This window comes from Sus scrofa, chromosome 14 (assembly GCF_054392235.1).
Source record: "Sus scrofa isolate SSC_HxYL_T2T_F1_AM1 chromosome 14, Sscrofa_HxYL_maternal_Yorkshire_Landrace_v2.0, whole genome shotgun sequence".
NCBI lineage: Eukaryota > Metazoa > Chordata > Mammalia > Artiodactyla > Suidae > Sus > Sus scrofa.
The window spans coordinates 152,313,913-152,339,245 of record NC_139396.1 but is presented as its reverse complement, the minus strand read 5'-3'; the positions used below and the strand labels follow the sequence as shown (position 1 = coordinate 152,339,245).

General features: G+C 40.3%; 2 protein-coding genes across 5 annotated transcripts in view; one reads left to right on the top strand and one right to left on the bottom strand.

The window, feature by feature from the left end:
• Positions 1 to 8,247, top strand: part of MCMBP (minichromosome maintenance complex binding protein) — a 174,015-nt gene extending 165,768 nt beyond the window's left edge. For all 3 annotated transcript variants that reach the window (XM_084992917.1, XM_005671500.4, NM_001243591.1), the window contains 4 exon segments: positions 815 to 948; positions 1,891 to 2,055; positions 5,875 to 5,963; positions 6,370 to 8,247. In XM_084992917.1, coding sequence (XP_084849043.1) covers positions 815 to 948; positions 1,891 to 2,055; positions 5,875 to 5,963; positions 6,370 to 6,496 — 515 coding nt within the window. In that variant the 3' untranslated portion in view covers positions 6,497 to 8,247.
• Positions 8,248 to 8,882: 635 nt separating this feature from the next.
• Positions 8,883 to 25,333, bottom strand: part of INPP5F (inositol polyphosphate-5-phosphatase F) — a 92,313-nt gene continuing 75,862 nt past the window's right edge. For both annotated transcript variants that reach the window (XM_005671507.4, XM_084995678.1), the window contains 6 exons: positions 23,474 to 23,672; positions 15,105 to 15,176; positions 13,969 to 14,042; positions 13,369 to 13,497; positions 12,701 to 12,788; positions 8,883 to 11,161 (listed from right to left, as the gene is read on the bottom strand). In XM_005671507.4, the coding sequence (XP_005671564.1) occupies positions 10,009 to 11,161; positions 12,701 to 12,788; positions 13,369 to 13,497; positions 13,969 to 14,042; positions 15,105 to 15,176; positions 23,474 to 23,672 (1,715 nt within the window). In that variant the 3' untranslated portion in view covers positions 8,883 to 10,008. The remainder of the gene's footprint in view (positions 11,162 to 12,700; positions 12,789 to 13,368; positions 13,498 to 13,968; positions 14,043 to 15,104; positions 15,177 to 23,473; positions 23,673 to 25,333) is intronic.

The following is a 25,333-nucleotide window of genomic DNA, read 5'->3' as shown; positions in this document are numbered from 1 at the left end:
CTTGCTTGCCCTATGAATTTGGTTAAAGTACATTATAAACAAATGCACACATCACATGTGTTCTCTGATAGTGTGAAAACAGTCCAGTGATACATCGTGTAAATAGAAAGTATCTTTTTTAAGGCTGGAAAGGGAGGAGGTTTTAACTTTAGTCCTCTGTTACCTCAAAAGAAAATTTGTAGAACAAATCTAATAAAACGTTTCTTTACCAGCCAATGTGATTTAAAAATTTTGTTTCAGAGAATCTCTGAAAAATATTTAGTAAATCAGATGGCTTAAACTAACCTCAGTTATGGAACAGGTTATAAAATTACAAGAAAGCAGACTGCTTTATCTGTGCTCAAACGAGAATTAAAGGAGACCCTTTGGTGGTGATACGTTCAGGAGGTAAAGATAGAAAAAGTAGTGTGGGCTGGGGCAGTTAAGGCCAAGGTGAGTGCCAAAACCAGTAAAATTCAGTACCAAAACCTGGTCTCTCTGTGTGAATATGGTTTTAGTTCCACCAGATGATTTTAGCTCTGAGCATGACACAGAAAGTAATCGTGCTTACTGGGAATCTGTGTTATGTCTCGTTGCACTCCAGATGCTGGGTATTAGGCTGGGGGTGGGGTGTCTTGGCTTCAGAAATATTTTTGTTGAACTTCACAACTATTGTCTGTGAAACCATTGAGGAAATTCGACGGTGCCTCATATCTTTTTTTTTTTTTTTTTTTTTTTTTATTTGGAAGGAGTGGAAACCTCATGTTTTATTATCTGATTATTGATTAGGTGATTAAAATCAAATGGCTGAAAATTTATTTTCTTGATTGTGTAGGTGTTCATAATGTGACTGCCCTGAGCAACCTAATAACTTGGCAGAAGGTGGATTATGACTTCAGCTACCACCAGATGGAATTCCCCTGCAACATTAATGTTTTTATTACTTCAGAAGGGAGATCACTCCTGCCGGTACGAAGGGTCATTTTAAAATGGAGGCAGGTTACACACTGGACAGATATCTCTGTTTTATTTCTTGGTATTGCTTATTACTGATAAGTTAAACTTGCTTCAGCATTGGGACTGCTGGTTATTAACAAGGAAATCAATTATCTTGTTCTTTGGGATGAAAACCTCCTATCTAAGAAGAACCAAATAACGGCAAATCAAAGCCAAGCAAAGGAAGCTGCTGGCAGCAGAAACTCCCACACCGAGACAGAGAAAGCAGAAACTGTCTGCAAACTGCCTCCTTACCACCCAGACCATTGTTCTCACTGTCGCTTTTCCATTGTTTTCTGCCAATCTCATGTGAGAAATATCTTCGAGTTCCTTTTAAAATGTTCCTACCTGGTAATTATTTCTGTGGTTTCTGATGAGATGCTCTGGTAAATCATCAGAGTGACGAGTTGAGCTGTTACTTCTGAATCTTTTAATGACAAGAAATACACCCACTTGTTAAAAGGTGTATAGTTTCTTTCTCTGGATAATGGTGTTCACCTCTGATTTATGAGAAACTGCCTGTGAATGACAATGAAATGGCTCATTGCTAAGTTTTCTGTGGGGAAGTGTGATTTGCTTTATGTGGTTTCTAGAAATTCAGTTCCATGAGGTATAGAGTACATTTTCCATGATTAAGGAAACACTAGAACATTTTAATCCGCTGCTTTTTAGAGGTTTGCTGCCTTTAAGATGTTTACTGATACCATTGAAGAGACATTATAGCCCAGAAAAGGCTACCTTTTGTAATTCTTGCTGAGGTGATTATAGTACATATAAAGTAATGTTAAAAGGTGACCTCCCTGTAATAATACCATTTCCTAATTGCCTTAGCAGCTGCTAGAGATGATGCATCCCCCTGAGATTTTAGATTAAGTGAGGAACGTGGGAAATACTGGGTACTCTTTCTCTTTGTAGGCAGATTGCCAGGTCCACTTACAGCCTCAGCTGATCCCACCAAACATGGAGGAGTACATGAACAGCCTCCTCTCGGCCGTGCTGCCCTCCGTGCTGAATAAATTCCGCATTTATCTGACCCTTTTGAGGTTTCTGGATTACAGCATATCTGATGAAATAACCAAGGTATGTTTAGACTAAAACAATTTCCCTGTGTTGAATTGGAGTATTTAATCAATTTATGTTTATTGTAATTACTGACAAGGTAATTTTGCTCTTCGTTTTCTGTATCATGTGTCTTTTGTTGCCTGTGTTCCCCCATTATTGTCTTATTTTGTTTGAAATAGATATTTCTGGTGTACAGTTTGAATTTTCATGTCTTTTCTATGTTTTTTTTCTTTAGTAGTTGCCCTGGAGCTGCATTAATATCTTAACTGTGATAATCTATTTATTTATTTATTTATTTTTCTTTTTGTCTCTTTTTAGGGCCACACCCACAGCATATGGAGGTTCCCTGGCTAGGGGTCTAATTGGAGCTGTAGCCCCTGGCCTATGCCAGAGCTCACGGCAACATCGGATCCTCAACCCACTAAGCGAGGCCAGGGATAGAACCTGCGTCCCCATGGATGCTAGTCGGGTTCATTAACTGCTGAGCCAACGATGGGAACTCCCATTAACTGTGATAATGTATTTAGCATTAATACCAGTTTAATCACAGCAGTACACAAAAGCCTTGTTCCTTTATAATTCCATTCCTTCTCTGCTCCTTTGTGCTTTGTTATCATAAAGATTGCATCTTTTTACATTGTATGTTTATCAACACATTTATAATTACTGCTTTATGCAGTTGTCTTTAAATCAGAGGGGGGAAAGTTACAAAGAACAAGATACGACGTTTCTCCTACCTTTCGTGTCTGCCCGTGTAGTTATCTCACAGTGATGTTTCCATGGATCTGAGTTACTGTGTAGTACCCTTTCCCTTCGGCCTGAAAAACTCCTTTCTTATTTCTCAGTATATCTGGAAGGGCAGATCTCCGTGTGGCAAATTCCTTTTTAAGTTTTTGCATGACTGGGAATGTCTTGATTTCATTTTAATTTTTGGAGACTGATTTTGCTTGATGTAGAATTCTTGGCTCATAGGCTTGTTCTTTCAACATTTTAAGTCTTCCAGCTGCCTTCTGGCTTTTCTGCTGAGAAGTCAGTTTCCAATGAGAAGACTTTGTGCACAGTGAGCCATTTTTCTCTTGTTCTTTTAAGAATCTCTCTCTGGCTTTTGGCACTGTAGCTGTGATGTCTCTAGGTATGGCTCTCTTTGAGTTTATACTACTTGAAATTTATTGAGCTTCTTGGATGTACTGATTGGTGCACATCGGGGGGAAGGGTGAGTTTCTTTCTGCCCGTTCTCTCTCCTCTCTTGAACCCCCATATATGTGTGTTGGTCTACTTAATGGGGTCCTGCAAGTGAGGCACTGTTCATTTTTCCTCATTCTTTTTGCTTTCTGTTCTGACTGGATAATCTTGATCAGCCTATCTGCAAACTTGTTCAATTTTTCTTTTGCCTGCTAAAAAGCTGCTGTTGAGCCTTTCAAGTGAATTTTTTATTTTGGTTGTATTTTTCAACTTCAGAATTTGTTTGCTTTTAAAATAATTTTTCTTGATTGATATTTCCTGTTTGGTGAGACAGCATTCTCCTACTTTTAATCCTTTACTTGTGGATTCCTTTAGTTAGTTCTTTGACTCTATTTAAAATAACTGATTTAAAAGGCTTTTTGTCTAATGACTCCAGCATTTGGGTTTCTTCAAGGACGGTTTCAATTGACTTCTTGTGTCCCAGCGAAGGGGACCACCTGCAAGAGTCTCTTGTATGTCTCCTACTTTTTGTGTTGAAACCCAAGTGTCTTAAATAGTATAATGAGGCAACTCTGCTCTGGCAGATTCTCCCCTCCTTAGGACTCGTTGTTGTTCAGTGACTTTTCTAAATTAAGTTTTTAAGGTCTCTAGGAATTGCTACTGTGGCACAATAGGTTAAGCATCTGGCATTCCCAGAGCTGTGGTGTAGGTCACAGCTGCGGCTCAGATTTGATCCCTGGTCTGGGAACTTCCCATGTGCTGCAAGTGTGGCCATAAAAAAATTTTTTTAAGTCTCTATTCTTAATTGTACATAGACACTGAAGTCTCTGCTCACTTAGCTTAGAGGTCGGTGATTGGATAGAAATTTAATTTCCTTAGATGCCTGGAAGTAGGCTCCCAGTCTAAGCCAAGGGGTGCTGTATTCATGTGGAGGCACGCCTTCGGCACACAGCAGTTTACTGCAATCCACCCAAGCCTTTGCCTTCTGCTTGCACAGAGCTTCAAGATTATTCAGAAGCGAAACTTTAAGGCCGGTTGGATCTTAGGAGCATGTGCACAACCCTGTACATGCATGTGGTCTTCTAAATTCCTGGAGTGAGAGGCATATGGAGCTCCCGGGCCAGGGATCTGATCTGAGCGGCAGCCACGGTAATGCGGGATCTTTAACCCATGGTGCCGGGCCAGGGATTGAATCCATGGCCCAGCACTCCTGAGACGCTGCCAATCCCATTGTGCCACAGCAGGAGCCTTCTCTTCTTTAAAAAAAATTTTCTGCAGAGACACCTAGATTTTCCTTTTGGTAGTTTTGGGGTTATTTGCCCCAGATGTCCAGTGCCTGGAGTAACCAAGATGATCGATCATCACTTGTGATTGTTAAATGTTCTGGGGGAAAGGGCTGTTATTCACACTGGGCAAGCTCCAAGTCAGATTAAATGAAGACAGCCTTGCAAACGGGTCCTTCCAGCGAACCACCAGTGAAATTAACAGCCCTCTGGGAACAGTGCTTTGAAAGAGCTCCAGTCCCACGTCTCTCTCCAGTGGTTGCCCTGCTGTCCATTTTCAAGGCTGCTTAGATGTGGGTTGGGGAGGGGAATAGGGCAAATGGAAATGCCTCAAAGTTCAGTGTTTTTAATCTTTCTTGAAAAAATGCTCCCTGCATTGTTTCAAGCATCTGGTTAATTTCCAGAGGGTGTTTTTTTGTTGTTTTTTTTTTTTTTGTCTTTTTGCCATTTTCTTGGGCTGCTCCCATGGCATATGGAGGTTCCCAGGCTAGGGGTCTAATCGGCCACCGGCCTACACCACAGCCACAGCAACACGGGATCCGAGCCACATCTGCGACCCACACCACAGCTCACGGCAACGTTGGATCCCCAACCCACTGAGTAAGGCCAGGGATCGAACCTGCAACCTCATGCTTCCTAGTTGGATTCGTTAACCACTGAGCCACGACGGGAACTCCAATTTCCAGAGTTTTGAAGAAGCTGAGTTTGATCATTTTTGCCAGTGTTCTTGTTCCCTTTAACGGTGATGAAGATTTTCAGAGACCCATACTTGCCGTTTTTATTGCTGCCTCTCTTCCCCGTATTTAAAGGTTATCCTGTTTGCTATACAAATTGTGGTTTGTTTCTCCCTTTCAAATGAATCTTAAGTGTTGTTATTCGGTTTAGAGTACTTCCCTCAGCAGTATTACTTATGTAAAAGTTTGGTTTTCAGGAGTTCCCGTCGTGGCGCAGTGGTTAACGAATCCGACTAGGAACCATGAGGTTGCGGGTTCGATCCCTGCCCTTGCTCAGTGGGTTAACGATCTGGCATTGCCGTGAGCTGTGGTGTAGGTTGCAGACGCAGCTTGGATCCCGCGTTGCTGTGCTCTGGCGTAGGCCGGTGGCTACAGCTCCGATTCAACCCCTAGCCTGGGAACCTCCATATGCCGCGGGAGCGGCCCAAGAAATAGCAACAAAGACAAAAAAAAAAAAAAAAAAAAGTTTGGTTTTCAGTCTTTTTACCCAGATTGTCTCATTTGTCTAAGCGGCAGGGCTGACTTACTCATTTTTACATCAGGCAAGGGACCAGTTTACTTTGCTTTTTCTCTACAAAGTGCACATGTCCTTTCCGCGTTAGGAGTAGTTTTAAAGTTCGTGTACTCTTTTGATAAAGGCAGTCGAAGACGACTTTGTGGAAATGCGCAAGAACGATCCTCAGAGCATCACCGCTGACGACCTCCACCAGTTGCTCATCGTAGCTCGGTGAGTGCACTCCTCCACCAGGGCCTTTGCAGTGAGCTGTGTGTGGGCAGATCTCCAGATTTATTCAGGGTAACTGAGGCAGACTTAGCAAACTGGAATCAGCTTTTTCCTTCTAAAGACCCCTCATGAAATGTTTGTTGTCGGGGATGGTGTTTGGCCAGGGATCACTTCAGTGGACTGGAAATGCCCCTGGTTCTGGACATTCAAAATCGCCCTTCAAAGGACTCCTTTGTAGAAATCTAACTTGGCTCTTGAGTTGTGTGTAGTTACTAGTTTTGTCTCCCAACCCAGTATTTAAAAAAAAACAAAAAACAAAAAACCTGCAGCTGAGTGGTTTTTTTTTTTTTTTTTTTTTAAGGCATTATTCTAGGTCTAGACTTAAATTCATTTCTGTATTTCAAACTAGGTTTCTGTCTCTCAGTGCTGGTCAGACAACGCTTTCAAGAGAACGATGGCTAAGAGCAAAGCAGCTAGAATCTTCAAGAAGAGCCAGGCTTCAGCAGCAGAAATGTGTAAATGGAAATGAACTTTAAAGATCTGATGCTTATGAAAGAGTAATGGGCAGGTTGTAGCCACATTATTGTAAAATTCTAATAACATTTATACCACATTATTTTGTAGATAATTTGTATCAAAAATCAATGACTTTTCCTGAAATCACGCCTGGTAACATCTGAAGTTTATATAACATTCAGTAAGGGCTTTTACCTTACTGATTTTATGGAGCTTTTGAAGTTTGTTTTATAATTATATAAATTAGTAATGGTGTACAAAAATGTATTTGATATTAAAAGTTTAATATTGATAATGTTGCCGATTATACCATTTCCTGAGCTTCAGCTAAGTCATAGGCCAGACTTTGTTGAAATGTTAACGTCAGCTTCATTTGAAGAAAACTGTTGCAATTCCAAAGTCAAAGGAATTGTTGGCTTCAGATTTTTATGTCTTTCCAGTGAACAGTGGGTCTGAATGTGTCCAGTGGTCCACGTTTGGGGAATGGAGCACACTTGCCCTTAATTCGCATAATTTTGTGAAATTCTCTAGTATCATTTCCCAAACATCTGACCACGGCTTTTTTCCATTTAACAGTTTCTAACAACATGCAAAACTAGTCTTTTACATGGCAGTGGTTCCCAGACTTTTGGGTTTCATGGACCAGCAATAGTTGCAAAAATTGTGGGGATTTGACAGGTTTGCCAACTTATTTTGCCAAGTAATCTGAAATCGATCACTGTATTATCACTTTTTTTTTTTTTCCCTTAAAAAGACAATCTCAGACCAAGAGAGAGTTCTCTAAGTGGAATAAATGTAGCTTTTTGAAAAAAACACTACATTGTCCTTATTTTTCTCATTTCACCCCGGTGCATATGTATGGGAACCACTGTTTTATGGGACTCATTTAAGGGAATGCTGCCTGCACTATGCAGTTGTTTTGCCCAAATAGTTACCTTTTAAAAAATGCCTTCTTTAGGAAAAAAATTGGTTTTTAATTTTCCTAATATCATTTAGTTACTTTGATTACATTGGATTTTGAACTTTTATGTTTATCAGTTTGCTCCAGATGTGTTAGAACAACTAACATCTGCTAGTCCAGGAATAAAAGTAGGTAGGTTTCCCCCAACCAGTTTGTTTTAACATAAGTTTTTAAAGGAACAAAACTATTACCCATAGCTAGAAAGCAAAGTAATAGAGTAGAGTGGTGTAATGGTGACATCAAGAATCTTTAGAGAGGTTAGAACATTACTTTTTTAAGCTATCACTGGTTATATATAAGGTTTAGGTTTTTTTCAGTCAGTAACTTAGTTGGAAGCATTAGCATTTGGTTAAATGATTACTTAAATCCTGCACATGAGCGCTTGCACACACACACCCTGCCCCTGGGCCCAAATTAACATTGCTAACCAAGAAAAGAGAATCAGCCTGCCTTGAAAATGGAGGAATTTATTATGCCTGAACTGAAGTGAAAATTACTAGTTTACCTTTTCTTAAACTCAGATCTATTTTTATAAACTAATGTAAATAATCTGTTTATATTTAGAATTCTAACTGGCTTTCATTTTTTATAATTGGTAGATTAGACCTTCCTTAAACTTTTAGAACTAAAACAAAGGCGCACCTGGATTTGTGAGAATTAAAGTCAACAGAGTAGATTAGTTACTGTGTTTATTGTGCCAATGTGAACTGTAATTTACCAAAGAGAAGTACATAATTTGCTTGGTCTTACAGAAAAGTTCCCTTGAAAAGGAAAACCTTTCAAATAAATAAAACTTCCAAATTACTAGTACTCTGGGCTGTTTTTCATGAATTGCAAGACTTACCCCATGGGATCTTCTGGGTGGAAAAAGATCTTGTATCCTCTTGGTGGACAACCATTATTATGGGAGGTGGTACCGGGGGGTCCTCCCTCTGAAGTCTCACTCAGGTAGGAGGAGATTGGTACTCTGGGCTTCAGAAACTTTTCTCCACAGACAATGAAAAGTATGTTGATCTAATGCAGTGTTAATCCTATTTGAGTCACCAGGAAACTGAACAGACACCTGTATTATTCTTACTGGAATTAGAACATCAATCAGCTTAATTTTAGTTTTCAAAAATCTCTTTGGGACTAATTTCTTTGCAACTTGAAACATTTTTATCACAGGACCTTTTTCTCTCATGTTGTCAGACACCTAATAGTTTCAAGAAAAGGTGGTGAGAGAATAAAGCATTCAGTTTCAATGTTTGGTTCTTAAAATCTGATGGTTTGTGACCCATTGCATTATTTACTTTTAAAGTCACAAAAACAAAAGAGTAAAGTATTTAGAAAGGCTGGGAATGTTCAGTTACAGCAAACTTACCTTGCTTCTGAAATCTTTAGTCTGATTTAAAGATTCATGCCCTTATCTTTAAAATGTCATTCAAAAATTCTCATACACATTGTCACCTTAAATTATATTTTATTTTAAATAGTCACAAGATTTGACACTTCAAAAAAAAGATAACACTAATAAATAACAAAAGTGGAAATATTTATCAAAGTTACAACACACATAATGTCTAGCTGAGAATCACTTCAACAGAGTAAGCCTCTAAAGATACCAGACAAACCAATACTTGTTTGGAATAAAGTGTGCAACTTTCTTATCATGTGGGCTTACAGACGAGGCCCTGGTTCCATGTGGTCAAGGTTACAGTCATAAAACCAGTTTTAGCAAAATCATGCTTCTGACTAAATTTTCAGTAGTTGTGACAGTCTATTACAAGATGTTATGGACTGCTCCCTGCAAAAAATTACAATTTGAAGACTTTGCGCAAGCATTCCAGTATCTAGTAAGGGTACATTCTTAACATTTCCGAAAATAGAGCAAAATTAAATTTCATAGGTACTGGTATTTGTATTGGCTAGCTCAGGTTTTATGACTGACAAGTCTTAATGTTCCTAGACTTTTGAGTATACAAGGTGTCAGTGTTTTTAAGTCAAATATGGGGAAAATTAGGATCAAACTGTCATAATTTTTGACTCAACTAACTCTTAATAGGGAATGGTTAAGCCATCAACTAAATCAATAGTTTTTATACTAAAATACTTCTCCAAACTAGTAACACTTTTAAAGTCACTAAAAACTAAGTACTTTGTAGAGTTAACACACAGAAATGAACTGACAAACAGAACAAAAAAAAATATATATGAAAAATGCTAATCAACTAAAAGGGCCTTGTCCATCCTTTGTGTCAACTTCATATCCACCCACCCACCCCGCTCCAAAAAAGGTTCAGGATATTACATCCCAAAGTCATCTACTCCTGAATTACTTTCTAAGAGACAAACTGCTCTGTAGTGTATAAGCTACTTAGATCTACACATTTTAGGATGATGCACTTCTGCTGTCCTAGCTCTTCAAATTTGGAAATCTTCTTAGGTTCAGATTCTTAAAATCTTTCCAAATAACATAATTAGAATTTGTGATCCCTAGATTCAAAGACAGTATAGGTTAAAATATCCAAATATGTGACACCTCCCTTTTTTGGATTAAATAAAAGCCACATGATTCTTTGTGGCTAAAAACTAAATCTGAATTATTCGTGTCTGGCATTGTGTAAACATATTTTTAAGTTCATTTTGCTGGACTTCATTTACTTCAGGTTCTGCAGGACTCTTCTGAACCTTTGCCACTGCAAAGTTTATACCCTGGGTTAATCCAGCTTGGGTAATATTAGCAACCTGGACCATGGAACTTCGAATCTTTGCAAAGGGAGAAACTGCTCTGCTGCTACAGCTCTCTGAAGGAGAAGGAGTTACGTGAAGCCCCCTCTCAAGTTCAAGCATGCCGGATTCGGAGCCTGGGGTCTTTTGAGATACAACTGAATGCACTGGTTCAACTGACAAAAACTGTGGGCCTGTTGCAGGAAAAGACACATCTAATTGAGATGGTCGAGAAGGTATCTGTTCCGTAGATTCAAATTGAGTTTCTTCGTTAGAAACTTGACTGGTCATTTGATTTCCTTCCTCACTAGCCTCCTGACAGAGAGACCTGGTTTCTGAGAGCTGGGTCACTTTGTTTTGTGCGTCTTGGACAAATCTGTGGCAGTAAACATCCACAGGCTTGGCAAAGCCAGTCAACGTGTGTATGTTGTCAGCAGAAGGACTTTTCTTCAAAGAAGACTCGTGGCCTTTTCCAAGCCCACTTCCATGAGCAGTAGGAACCTCTGAAGGAACGTGAATGCTAATATCAGTGCTGCTAATAGACTGGGATCGACTGCCTAAACGAGGTGCTGAAGCAATAATGCCACAACTAGGCAGAACATAGTCTATCGGCCCTACATTCTCTAAAGAGTTGGCTAGCTGCCTATCTTCATCAGACTTGGAATTTGTAAGGAATTCATCGGAGTGGTAGGAGTCATTATCTGAAGACATTTCCCCATCTGACTCAGCCTGGGCTTTGTTATCCATCACACCTGTGTTCTCCATGGTTTCAAGACTACTATCTGATTTCCAAAGATTTACTTTTAAGTTTGGTTTTAGAAAGTTAACTTTCATTTCAGGTTTTGTAAAGTTTCCTAGCTTTCGTAAGTTGCCAATATTTACATTGGATTTGGTCTGTTTCACTTTTTGATTTAAAGATGAAAATTTGCTCATTAAAAATTTTTTCCCTTGGGCTAAAGAGCCTTGGTTTTGAGATCTGATGCCAATGATGTCTTCATGAGGTTTACTGCTCTTCCTACAAATTAGAAAAGAAAAAAGTTAATTTCCCATGAATCTAATATTACGGATTCTAATTATTAATGTAAGTGAAAACTCTTATTGAGGTTGGTCCCAGTAGTACATTGCTAAATGATAAGCCCAGATAACCCCTTGGATCTGATGCTAGAACATTAGGATTCCATAGAAATATGTGAGCTACATACAACTGAACTTAATTTTCTAGCAGCCACAGTAAAAATATGACTTTTCAATAGTATTTTACTTAATATATACAAAATAGTCATTTCAATATATAATCAGTCTTAAGAGATGATTAATCAGATATCTTAACCTTTTTCAAGCTAGGTCTCTGACCAGCTATAATGGAAAAAAAAATTAAAACAACAACAGCTAAGTCTTTGAAACAGCCAGTGCATAGTGTTTTATATTTTACAACGGGTCAGGAGAAGCACATGTGACATTGACAAGTTATCTCCAGGCACTGAGTGGAACAGGTGGCCCAGCTGTGTGGCTTTAACCCCAAGTCCAGCAAGCAGACTGCAGACTCTCCGGCATGCGCTCCGTCATCTTCCTGAGGCGGGCCGCCCAGAGCACTGAGGAAACACTACATCTGCAGTATCTTAATCCTACTTAGTGACGCTCTTCACAGTAATTAGGTGAATCATGTTGAATTCTTTCAGACCAGACTGTCCGTCTTTAGGGCTGGTCAGAGTTTGACATTGCATGTTTCCTTGAAATGTGTCCTTCCTGGCATTCAGAGAGGAGGGGAGGGAAGCCACCTAACGGTAGCTTCAACCTGTGTTGTTGCGGTACTTTGAGAATAAATCTGTCACCCCAAATTCAGACTAGTCACATTCGAAGGCTCCATGGCCACATGTGGGGACTGACTGTAACGTGGGACTGCGCAGATCCACCCCATCCACAATCTAAACCACCAGCAAAGACAACACTAACTGCAAATGGAAATCTACAGCATCTTAACTGAAGCTGTCTACGCACATTCCAGTTTGGCTAACTTTGGGTAGAAGGGAGAAGGGAAAGAATTTTCTTTATGCTTCCTGTGGGTTACCTGAATTTATTTTGAAAGACTTGGGATATTTAAATATAATTCAACTTAGTGTTTTCTCTTTGGCATTCCTCATGACGGCTTATACATAAAAGTGCTATTTACCACAATCTCAGTTCAACACTTGTAGGTCATGCAGGGTCAATGGTCATGAGAATATTTCATAAATATGAGTTACAGAGCTACTGAATAAAGTACTATAAAATTTAAAATATCTCATTCAACTAAAAAAAAAAAGGAGCTACTGAAATAATTATTTCTACTAACACAGGACTGAACAATTTTCCTCTAGATGACTAAATGGCTCATTAGAAGGAAAATGCACAAATTTTAAATGTAAAATAATCTATTTACAGGCATTCTTTCCCCAAATTCAAAAACCTGGTATTTAAGCCATACAGCTATTTATTTTCTCAAAATTTATTTAAATTTGAATACTCCCTCTCTTGAGTATATTTAGGACTTTAAAAATCAAAGTAGTATACTCACCTCTCAAGCTTTTTCTCTATTATAGGTACATCTAATCCCATGGCTTGCTTGGTGATCTGCAGCATCTCTGCAATGCACTGAAGGGTATCTGAAACCCAAATATAACTGCTTGCCAATTTCTCCAACAACATTTTAAAAATACCAGTTCTAATTCAGAACTCTACATGAAATGTGTAATCTTATAATTAAGTACAAGTTTGTTACGATTTACAGAAAACTGCTACTTGTTCATCACTTCCCCTAATCAAAATGTTCTAAAATTTTAATAGACGACTAAAGAACAAAAGAATCAAATCAATTGTAATTAAAAGTTTATTCTGAAACTCTCATTTGTCTAAATACTGTGCTAGATGCTGAGACAACAGCCATGAACAAGACAGGCGTTGCCCCTGACTACTATCCATGAGAGGCATATGTGGTGGGAAAAGCCATGACACCCATACAGCCAAACACAGTGAGAAGTCCCGTTACAGATTCCCTTGCCCCAGACTACATCATCAGTCTAAAAAATGTCCCTACATTACTGCGAACAAAGTTGCTATTCCAAGATCCTAAATTGCAAACCTATTTTCCCGGATCATTTGCTGGCAACAGTATGTACTGTTCCTAATGGGCCTGTAGAAGCAGATAAAAAGTTAGGACTGTGCAATCTCATCTCTCTCGGTTACCTTTTCCATCCTCTTCTGGGTTGCGCATTACAGCTCTCAGTGTGTGGAAATAGCCACTTGCTTCTTTGTATCTGTAGTGCAATCGCATGCAGGAGAACTTTGGCTTACCAAAAAGAGTGGGTTCAGGACCTAAAAACGCAAATGAATACAGGTACATCTTTCACATCCCATTCACCTTCTGCTATGTCTTCAGAAGACCAACATTCATCAATTAATTACTTAGCACTTTTTTCTTCATAATCTAAATGAGAGCACATGCTTATCATGATGATTTGGTCTGATGAGACTATAAATAAAAACTCTTTTTCAGTCTTGAACATTTAAACTTTCTTGATCCCTTAATCTTCAAAAGGTGAGTAATGAAAGGAATACAAGAGTTCCCGTTCTGGCTCAGGAGTAACAAATCCAATTAGCATCCTTGTGGGTTTGATCCATGGCCTCGTTCAATGGGTTAACAATCCAGCGTTGCTGTGAGCTGTGGTGTAGGTCAGTGGCTGCAGCTCCAATTCAACCCTTAGCTTGGGAACTTCCAAATGCTGTGGGTGCAGCCTTAAAAAGCAAAAAAAAAAAAAAAAGACTGATTAATATGTTAAAATTTACCTATTTCTATTTTTTCCAGGTCTTCTAGACTTAGTCGTTGATACTGGTTTACTTTGTCAACTTCATCATCATAACTAGACAAAGGAAAAGAGTAAACAGAGGATTAAAATCAAAAGCGTATTTGGCTTGTCAGCTGAGGTTTAACAGCAACAACTACTATGCAGTTAAAAATCTTTCACAGCACAATGCATTCTAGGGCAAAGAGTTAAACTTAAGTATTTTTAAAGCTAGATGAAATGAGATGAAAACACTTCAACAGCCAACGGAAAATCAGTTTCTAGATCTAACACTAAAAGAAATCAATTACAAAGCAAAATTAAATTCAGTTTTATAAAAATATTCATAAAACTAAAACTAACAAAGCTGAAATGTAACCTAAAAGGAAAGCAAAACACACATATATACTGAAGCTATGTTCATGAATACAGAAGATAAATCTGATAGCCAAAACCAGGAATGAAAAATCCATTATGATCAATGCCAATAGGCACCTGGGCCAATGACTGTAAAATGACAGTCCACACAAGGCCAAAAAGAAAGTGAATATGCATTTCAAAAGAATAAAACCCAATTCTGGCAAGGCTATGAGGAAGTACTTGTATTTTTTGCTAGTGGCATTGTTAACTGGCAGTCTTCCTGGAGATCAACCTTGCAATGAGGCACAAAAGTCATATAATTCATCATACTCCTAGAGCCAGAGAAGTGCGTGTGCACATACCAAAGTTATCTGCACAAAGACAGCAGTATCATTCATAATAGCAAAAAAGATGAACGTATTCTAATGCTTAACAATGGGAAAATATTTAACTCTGATATAGTAATAAAAACTGATATATGGTCATTAACAATAAAAATGTGGAATACATCAAAACTTGAGAGATATATAGCAAATAATACTAAATACTAAAAAGAACACTATTATATAAACACACTGATCATAAATAACTCTAAAATTATATTTTCAAATCGATAAAAGGAAGTCAGAGTGATGTAACAATTATGTAAGGTAAAGGGTTTCAATAGTTTCTTAAAATACATAACAAAACCAGATTTTAAATTTTTTGTTACAAATTCTGAAAAGGAAATTTACATTAAAAAAACCAAAATTAAAAGCTTTAAATCAATAAGCAACTTACTAGGCCACGTAGTAGGCAGAGTTAGAAAGCAGTAACAGCACATCCACATCTCTGTGAGTAGCATCAATGAGGCTAAACAAACATGACACAGGGAATTAAATGCTTTTGTTTTCATCTACATTTTTTTTTCTACAGCAGATCCACTTGTGATAAAAGATTTGTGGGGACTGGGTGGGGGAGAAAAATCAAGTAATCACCAAGTTCTACTTCTCAAGCTAAACATACACAATCTATCCATTTGGAAATTATAAAAAAAAAAAAAAAAAAAAAAAAAAGAACCTGGTTTAGAAAGGCAGGGTAAAGCGTAGGACAGGGGCTGAGGAGAGGTACCTTCTCTGACAGGTAGCTGAGGAGGAAGGGTTCAGAAGAAATGGGATAATGTGGGGAGAATTAGATGATGGTAGAGGGGGTAAAGATTGGGAAGAAACTGTCTAGATCATCTCACATGACCTAAATCTTCAACATGACGTATGCATTTAGGGTATTTTTACATTAATGTAGAATGCATCCTTTCAAAGAATGTTATGTCCATATAACATTTACGTGCCAAAATGAAACCAAGCCCAAACTACTTTGCATTTTTCTTACTAAAGATTTATTTGGCTTTTAAGGAACAAGTAAAACATTTCCTTATTCTACGTCCATTTTGCCATATTTTACGACCACTCTAAAATCAAACAACAAAATAGGGGTTAAAAACTAGATGAATGTTGATGAACCATTAAATCAAATACTAATTTTTATAAAAGGTCAACATATAAAATCTACAACTAGTCAACAAATAACACCAGGGGACTGAACTCAAACTTTTACTCTAATGTTCATCTACTATTAAAACACCCTTTCTGATCAAAAGTGAGACTTAATCTGTGTTCATACACTGGTTCTCAAAATCCTACTGTTGGAGTGAATATTTCTATCTTAGAATTTTATACCTATTTGGAAAGACTTATCAAAATGCTACTGAAAAATAAAAACACTTGCAGATGGAATTTAAGTCACGTACATAATCTGCGTAAGAATGAGGTCATTGTTTTAACAGGTACTGCAGACAGAAATTTACCAGGATCTTAAACTGCAGTATTTTACATCAGCGGCACCTTGTTGCAGTACAACTTTAACAGCCTTAATCTAAAACAACAAACTAACCTCAATTTTCACCAAAAATATGCCCCCAAAATACAACTACTGAGATCAGAAGCCAGAACCTAATTAATACACAGGCTGATCCAAAACAGGAGCACTAACTAACCAACCAACCAATCAATGGGAAAGAAAAAAACTCATAAACTCAATGATCTTGGCAGCCTCACTGAGAATAACGTGGAATGACACCATAAAATGTAATCTAGTTTTGCACACGGGTACACTCACCTGCGCTCTTAAAATTGTCGCTTGAGCCAAGCCAATAAAAATTACGTCACAACACGTATTTAACTACGAAGTAAATTCTACACTAGTTTTACTTCACCCTAGCTTCTACTGTGACATGAATATTTACATCGGCCAAACGTGATCAGTCAAAGGCATTACGTCCAGAATGAAAAGCACTTGGCACATAACAGGCAGTCGAGAAAAATGTCAGCCCTCCCCCCACCCGCATTTTTATCGAAGTATAAGCTGCAGTAAGTACTTAATTTCCCTCCCACCCCACCCCCAGCCCACTTAAACAGAAAGAGAAAAAAGAAAACTCCACACTGTTTTCAACACAGACAAGAAAAGAAAGAAACCCCCTTCGGTAGCTCCCTGCCCCCCAGGCCTGCAGCTCGGCAGGAAGGGCTGCTCTACTCGCTCTTCTCTTCCCGCCAGTCAGGCATGCCCTCCTTCCACACGATGAAGACGAACACCGCCAGCACCACATGCAGCCCCACCACCGCGACAATGGTCGCGTAAAAGCCACTGTCATCAGGGGACATTAACAGGAGGCTTTGGAAAAGCAGTAATTTGCAGGAAAAATACAACCCCACAGGAACTTTAACCATAAGTCCTGCAAAAAGGAGAAAAATCTTGAAAGTCGTAGCCAGGCTGCCGCCTTCGGGCTTGGGCTCGGCAGCATTGCCGGCGGCACTGCCCGTGGCGTTCGCCTGCCGCTGGGCAGTCGGAGGAGGCCGGTGGGAGCGCGGCATCTCGTCAGTCAGTCCGTCCGTCTGTCAGACCGTCAACGAGTCGAAGCTCAGTCTGAGCCGCCAGCACCAGCCCTGACGCCTGCAGCGACTGCGACGACTGCGGCAACTGCAGAGCTGCCGCGCCAAGTCCCGCCCAGAAACACGTCACGCTTCCGGCCGCCCACTGGGGCCGCGGCGCGCGCCCACTGCGCATGCGCGGCCGGTCTGCAAAGCCAGCGGGGAACCGGTGCGGAGGTGGCTGCAGGCTCCGCTCCCCCAGCCCTGCTCCATAAGAATGCATGAAGCCTTTGCGAAGGGCCGAGGGCCGCTGGCGATCGGGCTGCGGCACCCTGACTAAGCGTCTGTCCCTGCATTGCCGCAGGCCTGAGAGCTGGGCTGCAGCACCCCCGCTGCTGTTCCGCTAACACAGGTAGAGGTGGTCACCTACTCTCGGTGGAAGAAAAAGCGAGTCAGAGTTGGACCAAACAAAGAGTGGGTTTTGTGGAGCTGCTAAAGGGCACTTGGACAGTACCCCCGATTTCCTTTCACATGAAAGATTTTCCTCTAGCCCGCAGTGCACCACCAGGCGCTTATCGGCTGTCATTCAAGTCAGCTTTTCCTGCGGCAGCTGGGGCTGCAAGAAGGGAAAGGACAAGAGAGGCTCCAGACTTCTGATCTGTATGCGTCGGGGCTGTCTCCCAGAAATAAACTGAGCTGTGCTCAGTGTTTAACAGAAACAAAGCCCAGGGCCAGGGGTGGACACCGGTAAGCAGGAAGGAGAGCAGAAATGAAGCAATCGGTGCAGATCTGTGCTGGACAGTTCCAGCTGGAGCTCTGGGAAGTTAAGAGAAACCGAACAGCAGCCATTCTTGCTGCCCTGCGCAGGACCGGGTATTTATGAACGGTTTGCCCCTGTTTTTCTGCCAAATTCAACAGGGCCATGACTGCAGGGAGCTAAGCGAGGCACAGGTCTCTGGCGCAGAATTGAAGGGGGATGGGGGGGTGCCAAAACACTCAGTGGTCAAGGTAAGTTTTCAGTGCAGTATTTTTGAAAATCAAAATCAATGCAAAAATACCATGGTAAACAAAATATCGACATGCCAAATAAAGATAGGACCCCACCCTGCAACTTGCACAACCCTGTCTCATTTGCCTCACCCTAATCCCAGACCTGGTTCCTGTAAAACTTTACAAAAACAAGCTGCCCAGCTCCACAGCAAAGAGACACACAACCTATTTTTTAAATTGGCTAAGGACTTGAATAGACATTTTTCTAAGGAAGACATACAAATGCCCACAAGCACAAGAAAAAAAAGTCCCCAACATTATTTGTCACCAGGGAAATACAAATCAAAACCACAATGTGATACTACTTCACACCCACTAGGATGACTACAATTAAAAAATGGAAAACGAGTGTTGGTGAGGACATGGAAAAACTGGAACTTTTTTACACTGCTGGTGGGAATATAAAATGGTGTAACCATTGTGGAAAATAGTTTGAACCTACCACTGCTATCTGGGGACCTGAGCCCCCAAAGCCATTCCCAGAGTTAGCTCTTGCTGTTCCCCACCCTGCCCCCAGGGGCCACCTGCTCTGGGGCCACATCTCTGGCTCAGCAGACAGAATGTACAAAGGCTCTATAGCCAACTCAGCCCAGGAGCAGGTTTCTAAACATCTCCCTTCAAGAGGAAGGGAAAACCATCCCCCACCTGGAAAATCTTTAAGCACTGCAAATGAAGATAAATACCAGTAGCAAATTTAAAGAAATCTTAACAGTATTAGAAAGGATGGTAACTACAAAGTCTCTCCAATAAGAAGAGGCTTTTTTTGTTTTTTATTTTTAGGGCCACACCCACGGCATATGGAGGTTGCCAGGCTAGGGGTTGAATGGGAGCTGTAGCCGCTGGCCTACACCACAGCCACAGCAACGCTGCATCTGCAACTTTCACCATGGCTCACAGCAATGCTGGATCCTTAACCCATTGAGTGAGGCCAGGGATTGAACCTGTGTTCTCATGGATACTAGTCAGATTCATTACCGTGAGCCACAATGGGAACTCCCTCTAATAAGGAGAGTTCTTAAAGAACTGTCTAATCAAGATGGAGACACACAATCAACTTTGGAAATTCAAATGGGTACATGATACCACATCAGAGAATTTGAGAGGGAAAATGCAGTGAAATCTGAAGATGGTAACAGCTTTATATCTGAAAATGCACTGCCTCTGAAGGAAAAGGTAGAAGACTGAAGACGACTCTGAAATGCTGGTGGCTCTTGATCCAACTCCTCAAAGCACAAAGCTCTAAGCCACCACTGCTTCCCAAGGGGGAACGAGCTGGGGCCAGCCACAAGGTGGCGAATAATCCCTCCTATTAAAACAAAAATACCAAGACTCCTGATAGGCCCCAGCCCTCTACCCAAGCCGACAAGCCAAAAACATGACCTGTGAAGCCACTGATTCCAAAGCATCAGCTTTACTCTCTACTCTGTCCATGACATCCTGTCCCAAATCTTCAAAGTAAAGTTCACAAAGTTTGCAAAGTTTCTAGTAAAAGAGTAACAGTGGGGACTACAAAGGGGAAGAAACAAACTAGCAAGCAGCTAACACCTCAGTCATTGTCAGACACAACCACTTCTGGTACAGTCAACCTTATATGAGACCCTTCTGAGACCAGTATAATGTCTCAAACCTGAGCAGTCTGTCCCTGTCACTGAAGTGAAGACAGACCACAGGCAAATTCATAAGTCTGGCACATCGTTCCCTCAGACAGCCCTGTTATCCTGGGTAGCAACGAAGCTCCCTGCTCATCTCTCCTTAGGCCCCCATCAGTGCATGTACTAAAGAGCTGACACACAGAACCATTAACCATCAGGCACTGGCTTATGTGTTAGCAACAAGACAGGGAAGGCAGCACCTCAGTCAAGAAGACCTGGGTTGATGGGACAATTTTCACAAGCTTTCAGCATCCTATAGGACGAAAGGCAAAGGGTAACACTAGGCTCATGACAGTGACGTGGTTATTTTGTCCACCAGTGGCAAGGAAGAAGAGGAGGATGAGGATGGCACTGGTGAGTGTGCTCTGGCAAGTAAAGCAGGCAAAGGGATACTCCCACAATTAAACTTAGCAGTACATCATTCTAAGAGAAGACAAAAACATCCTGCACTGACACCTGAAGAAGAGAGATAGGGAATCCAAGAACAAATTAGTAATCAAGAGACTTAGCCAGAGACCCCACCCACAACTGAAAAATCAGAGCCAAGAAATATCCAAAAACAAAGGAATGAAGAAGCAGAACAAGAAAAACGGAACTTCAAGGCAAATTCAGCAGAAAGCTTAGGCTGAGACCCACAGTGGCAGAGCTACAACAACAAAGAATCTTGGCATTTAAGGAGTATGAGGAGATCATTAATTCCCCAACTATGACGGTCAGAGAGCACACAAGGCTAGGATAAGACCTATTGATAAGGCAGCAAAAAGTAGAGAATTAAATGAACTTAAAAGAACAGAAATGCAAGCACACAAAGGTTTAATCATTCATCATGAAATATGAAACTATTTGGAAACAGACACGAATAACGTTTGCAGGTAGCACCACTTAACTGAACACATGAAAATGCACTGGAATTTGAAAGCTTCACTGCAGTGATGGAAAAGAGGGCTCTGCTTTTGTAGATGGTGCTCCTCATATGTACAGCCCAAGTGGGACCACTGGGCAAAGGGAAGGATACGGTGACACTTGCTGTCTAATACACATTATTGATAGAAGTTATTCTTCAAGAGCTTTAACCAAAGAAGATGTACAGAGGCTCCCTGGTATCAGAAGGCCAAATTTGATAAAGCAGGATTAGAGAAAAATGAGGAATGTAACTACAGGCCACTAACGAGGAGTGAGAATAAAAAAATCAGAAAAAAAGATATGTATTTCATCACATCAATGAAGAAAAGAGAAAAACTGAAGCCCAATTATATTTTCGAATTAGGCATTTGGATAGCTGGGAATCTAATTACCCTATAAGGATTTCTTAAAGACCTAGAAGACGAGTCCTGTGTGGCACTATTTTGGTACAATACAGTATAATTTATGTTATATCAGTGAGTCCAGCTGCCAGAAAGAAGTCTGAATGCTTTCATGCATTTTTTTCTTAAATGCAAGAGACATCTACTGACTCTTAACAAGTGCGCTTACCCAAATTTTGCTGCGAGCTTTAAAAAGCCCAGTTAAATCTATTTTACATTTTTTTATACTCCTAAAGCAAATTCCAACTTTACATAAGAATTACAGGACTGGAAATCAAATCAGATATAATGTGACTTTACTAAATGGAGTAACTTTTAGAAATAAACCTTTTGGTCTTTCCCTATTTCAATTATCTCCAAAGTAGAAAGAAAAGTACTTGATCTAAGGAAAATGACATTGCTCCAACTTAATGCAGTGACATCTTTAAAAAAGGGAAGTGCAAGTTATAACTGAAGCAAAATGCAAATGTGATATAGTTATTTCTGAATGGGAATTAAAAGAGTTTATGTTTGTTTCATGCTGCATTAAGTTGGACTGCTACTTAAAAAACAACAACTGGAAGTTCCCATTGTGTCTCAGTGGTACGAACCCAACTAGTATCCATGAGGATATGGGTTCAATTCCTGGCCTCACTCAGTGGGTTAAGGATCCAGTGTTGCTGTGGCATAGGCCAGCAGCTGCAGCTCTGATTCGACCCCTAGCCAGGTAACTTCCATATGCTGCAGGTTCAGCCCTAAAAAGCAAAAAATAAAAAAAAAATTTTTAATTAATAAAAAAATATGAACACAAAAGTTTTTTCACCAAATGACTTATAAGAGCACAGAAAAAGGCTGCTAAGTTGTGCATGAGGAAAACCTTTTTTTTTTTTCCTTTGGCTATGCCTGTGGCATGTGGAAGTTCACAAGCCAGGGACAACGGTGCCACAGCAGTGACCCAAGCCACTGCAGTGACAATGCCAAATCTTTAACCAACTTAGCCACAAGAGAACTCCAAACCTTATCTCTATAGAGTTCAAAAACCACATCCATACATATATTACTATCAAAGTAAAATAATCCATGACATTAAAGTCATGGAAAGTTTCCCTATGAGCCTACAATCAATGTTGTTTTTTATTCATTGTAACATGTAAATACTACCTTGCATTCACTTGTTCTTTCAAGCATGTTTTATGTCCCTTTTATTAAAAACATGAAATGTAGGAGTTCTCTTATGATGCAGTGGGTTAAGGATTCGGCATTGTCACTGCAGTGGCACAGTTTAGATCCCTGGCTCGAGAACTTCCACATGCCACAGGCACAGCCAAAAAAAAAAAAAAACATATAAAATGTAAAATAAGATAAAATCTAAATAGAGCTTTTATTTTCAGAACTTGGTCTAGATCTTCTTAAGTGCTTCTGATTTGTAATACTGAAAATTATAATTTTAAATTTTAACCTGAAAGCAAGCACTCAATCTAATAAATTTAGGTGCTGCCATTCAAATGACATTCAAAGAACTACTTGAAACTGGATGGTTTTTGTTTAAAAAAAAATGTTAAGAATTAGTTGGCGTATTTATTTTATAAAAGGCCAGGAACACTTTAACAACTCGTCAAAGTAACTAGCATCATTAAACCTCTTGGTACACTCACTTTTGCGCATTAACACAATAAACCTAGATTCTGGGGCATGGGGTGGGGTTGAGGGCAGGGAAAAACTCATGAAAACTAGCTTTGAATTATAGTTTCACAATTTGGGTTTTCTAAAAATCAAATATTGGGAGTTCCCATGGTGTCTCAGTGGTAACGAACCCGACTAGTATCCACAAGGACACGGGCTCGATCCCTGGCCTTGCTCAGTGGGGTAAGGATCCCGCAGTGCCATGAGCTGTGGGTCACAGATGCAGCTTCAATCCAGTGTGGATGTGGCTGTGGCACAAGCTGGCAACTAAGCTCTGTGTCGACCCCTAGCCTGGGAACTTCCGTATGCCTCGGGTGGGGCCCTAAAAAGACAAAAAAATTTTTAAAAATTGCTTTAATATTTCTCTTCATTTCTGAGTTGTTTGGTGCCTTCTTCATTTTACAGCCAAGGTGAGTGCCTTAGTCTGCCTGCCCCAGTACCAGTTGTGTATTTGAAAACTGCCATGCACTATGCATCCATGCCCACAGCTTTATGGACAGTAGCTAACATTAATTGGGACAGCTTAACAACATCAGAGATGTAAGCACATGCGTTACCAGGACACCACTCCAACTTACCTGGGGTCACAGTCAATAAGGGCCCAGCCCCCATGGAACTTCTCATCATCAGGCAGCAGTAACTTCATGTAACTTTGTAAGAGCTGGCTAATTAGTTCCTGGTGGCTTCTCTGATTTTCCTTATGCAAAGCTTCATGCTCTTTCTCCTTGGTAAATATGGAATAAAGATCTTCTGTCACTGGAATGCCTTGCATCAAATCTAGAGCAGAAAGTGTTAATATCTATCATCTTCTTAGTTTACTAATACATTTTTCAAAAGCAAAAGAAAATACAAGACCTAAAACCAGAAAACTCTTATTAAAACAGGCACAAATCTTTCTGACTTTGGATTAAGAATAATATTTTTTATTTTATTTTATTTTATTTTTGTCTTTTTGCCATTTTTTGGGCCTGCTCCTGCGGCATATGGAGGTTCCTAGGCTAGGGGTCGAATTGGAGCTGTAGCTGCCGGCCTACACCAGAGCCACAGCAATGCAGGATCCGAGCTGCATCTGCAACCTACACCACAGCTCACAGCAATACCAGATCCCCAACCCACTGAGCAAGGCCAGGGATTGAACCCGCAACCTCATGGTTCCTAGTTGGATTCGCTAACCACTGTACCACGACAGGAACTCCAATATTTTTAATTTTTATTCTATTTTTATTTTTTTGTCTTTTTGTCTTTTCTAGGGCCACTCCTGCAGCATGTAGAGGTTCCCAGGCCAGGAGTCTAACTGGAGCTGTAGCTGCCAGCCTACACCACAGCCCCAGCAACGCAGGATCTGAGCCACGTCTGCGACCTACACCACAGCTCACGGCACCTCCGGATCCTTAACCCACTGAGCGAGGCCAAGGATCGAACCCACAACTTCACGGTTCCTAGTTGGATTCGTTAACCACTGAGCCACGACAGGAACTCCGGATTAAGCATAATTTTTTAGATATGAAACTAAAATCCTAAACAACAGAAGAAAAATATAGGCAAACTGGACATTATAAAAAATAAAAAACTTTTGTGTTTCAAAAGGACAATGTCATGAAAGTTAAGACAACCTACAAGTAGGAGAGAATATTTACAAATCATCTGTCTGATAAGGGACTTGTATCCAAGAATATATAAAGGGTATCAGATTTAGAAATTATCCTAACCAATTCTTGTCATTATTTAACAGAGGAAATAGAGGAATTCATTATTTAACTGAATTCCACTTGGATCTAAATTCCAAGAGTTCACACTGTGGCACAGTGGGTTAAGGACCTAACTGCAGTGGCTTGGGTCACTGCGGAGCTGCAGGTTTGATCCCAGCCTGGTGCAGTGAGTTAAAGGATCCAGTGTTGCCACAGCTGTGACAGAGGTCTCAGCTGTGGCTCAGATTCAATCTCTGGACCAGGAACTTCTATATGCCTCAAGTGCAGCCGTTGGAAAAAAAAAAACAAAAAAATCCTACAACTAGATAATAAAAGGAAAAAGAAGCCAATTTTACTTTATTTTATTGTCTTTTGTCTTTATAGGGCCGCACCAGACATACAGAGGTTCCCAGGCTAGGGGTCAAATCGGAGCTGTAGCTGTTGGCCTAGGCCAGAGCCACAGCAACGCCAGATCCCAGCCGAGTCTGCAACCTATACCATAGCTCACCGCAATGCCGGATCCTTAACCCACTGAGCGAGGCCAGGGATCGAACCTGCAACCTCATGGTTCCTAGTCGGATTCATTTCTGCTGCACCACAACGGAAACTCCCAGAGGCCAGTTTTTAAATGGGCAAAGGAACTGAACAGACAAGCTAACTTTCTCCCAATGTAGGATGTAGCTCAAGACTCAACAAAATCATTGTAATCCCTATACTTGTTTGGGACAGTGAGACAGGAGGAGGCTTCTG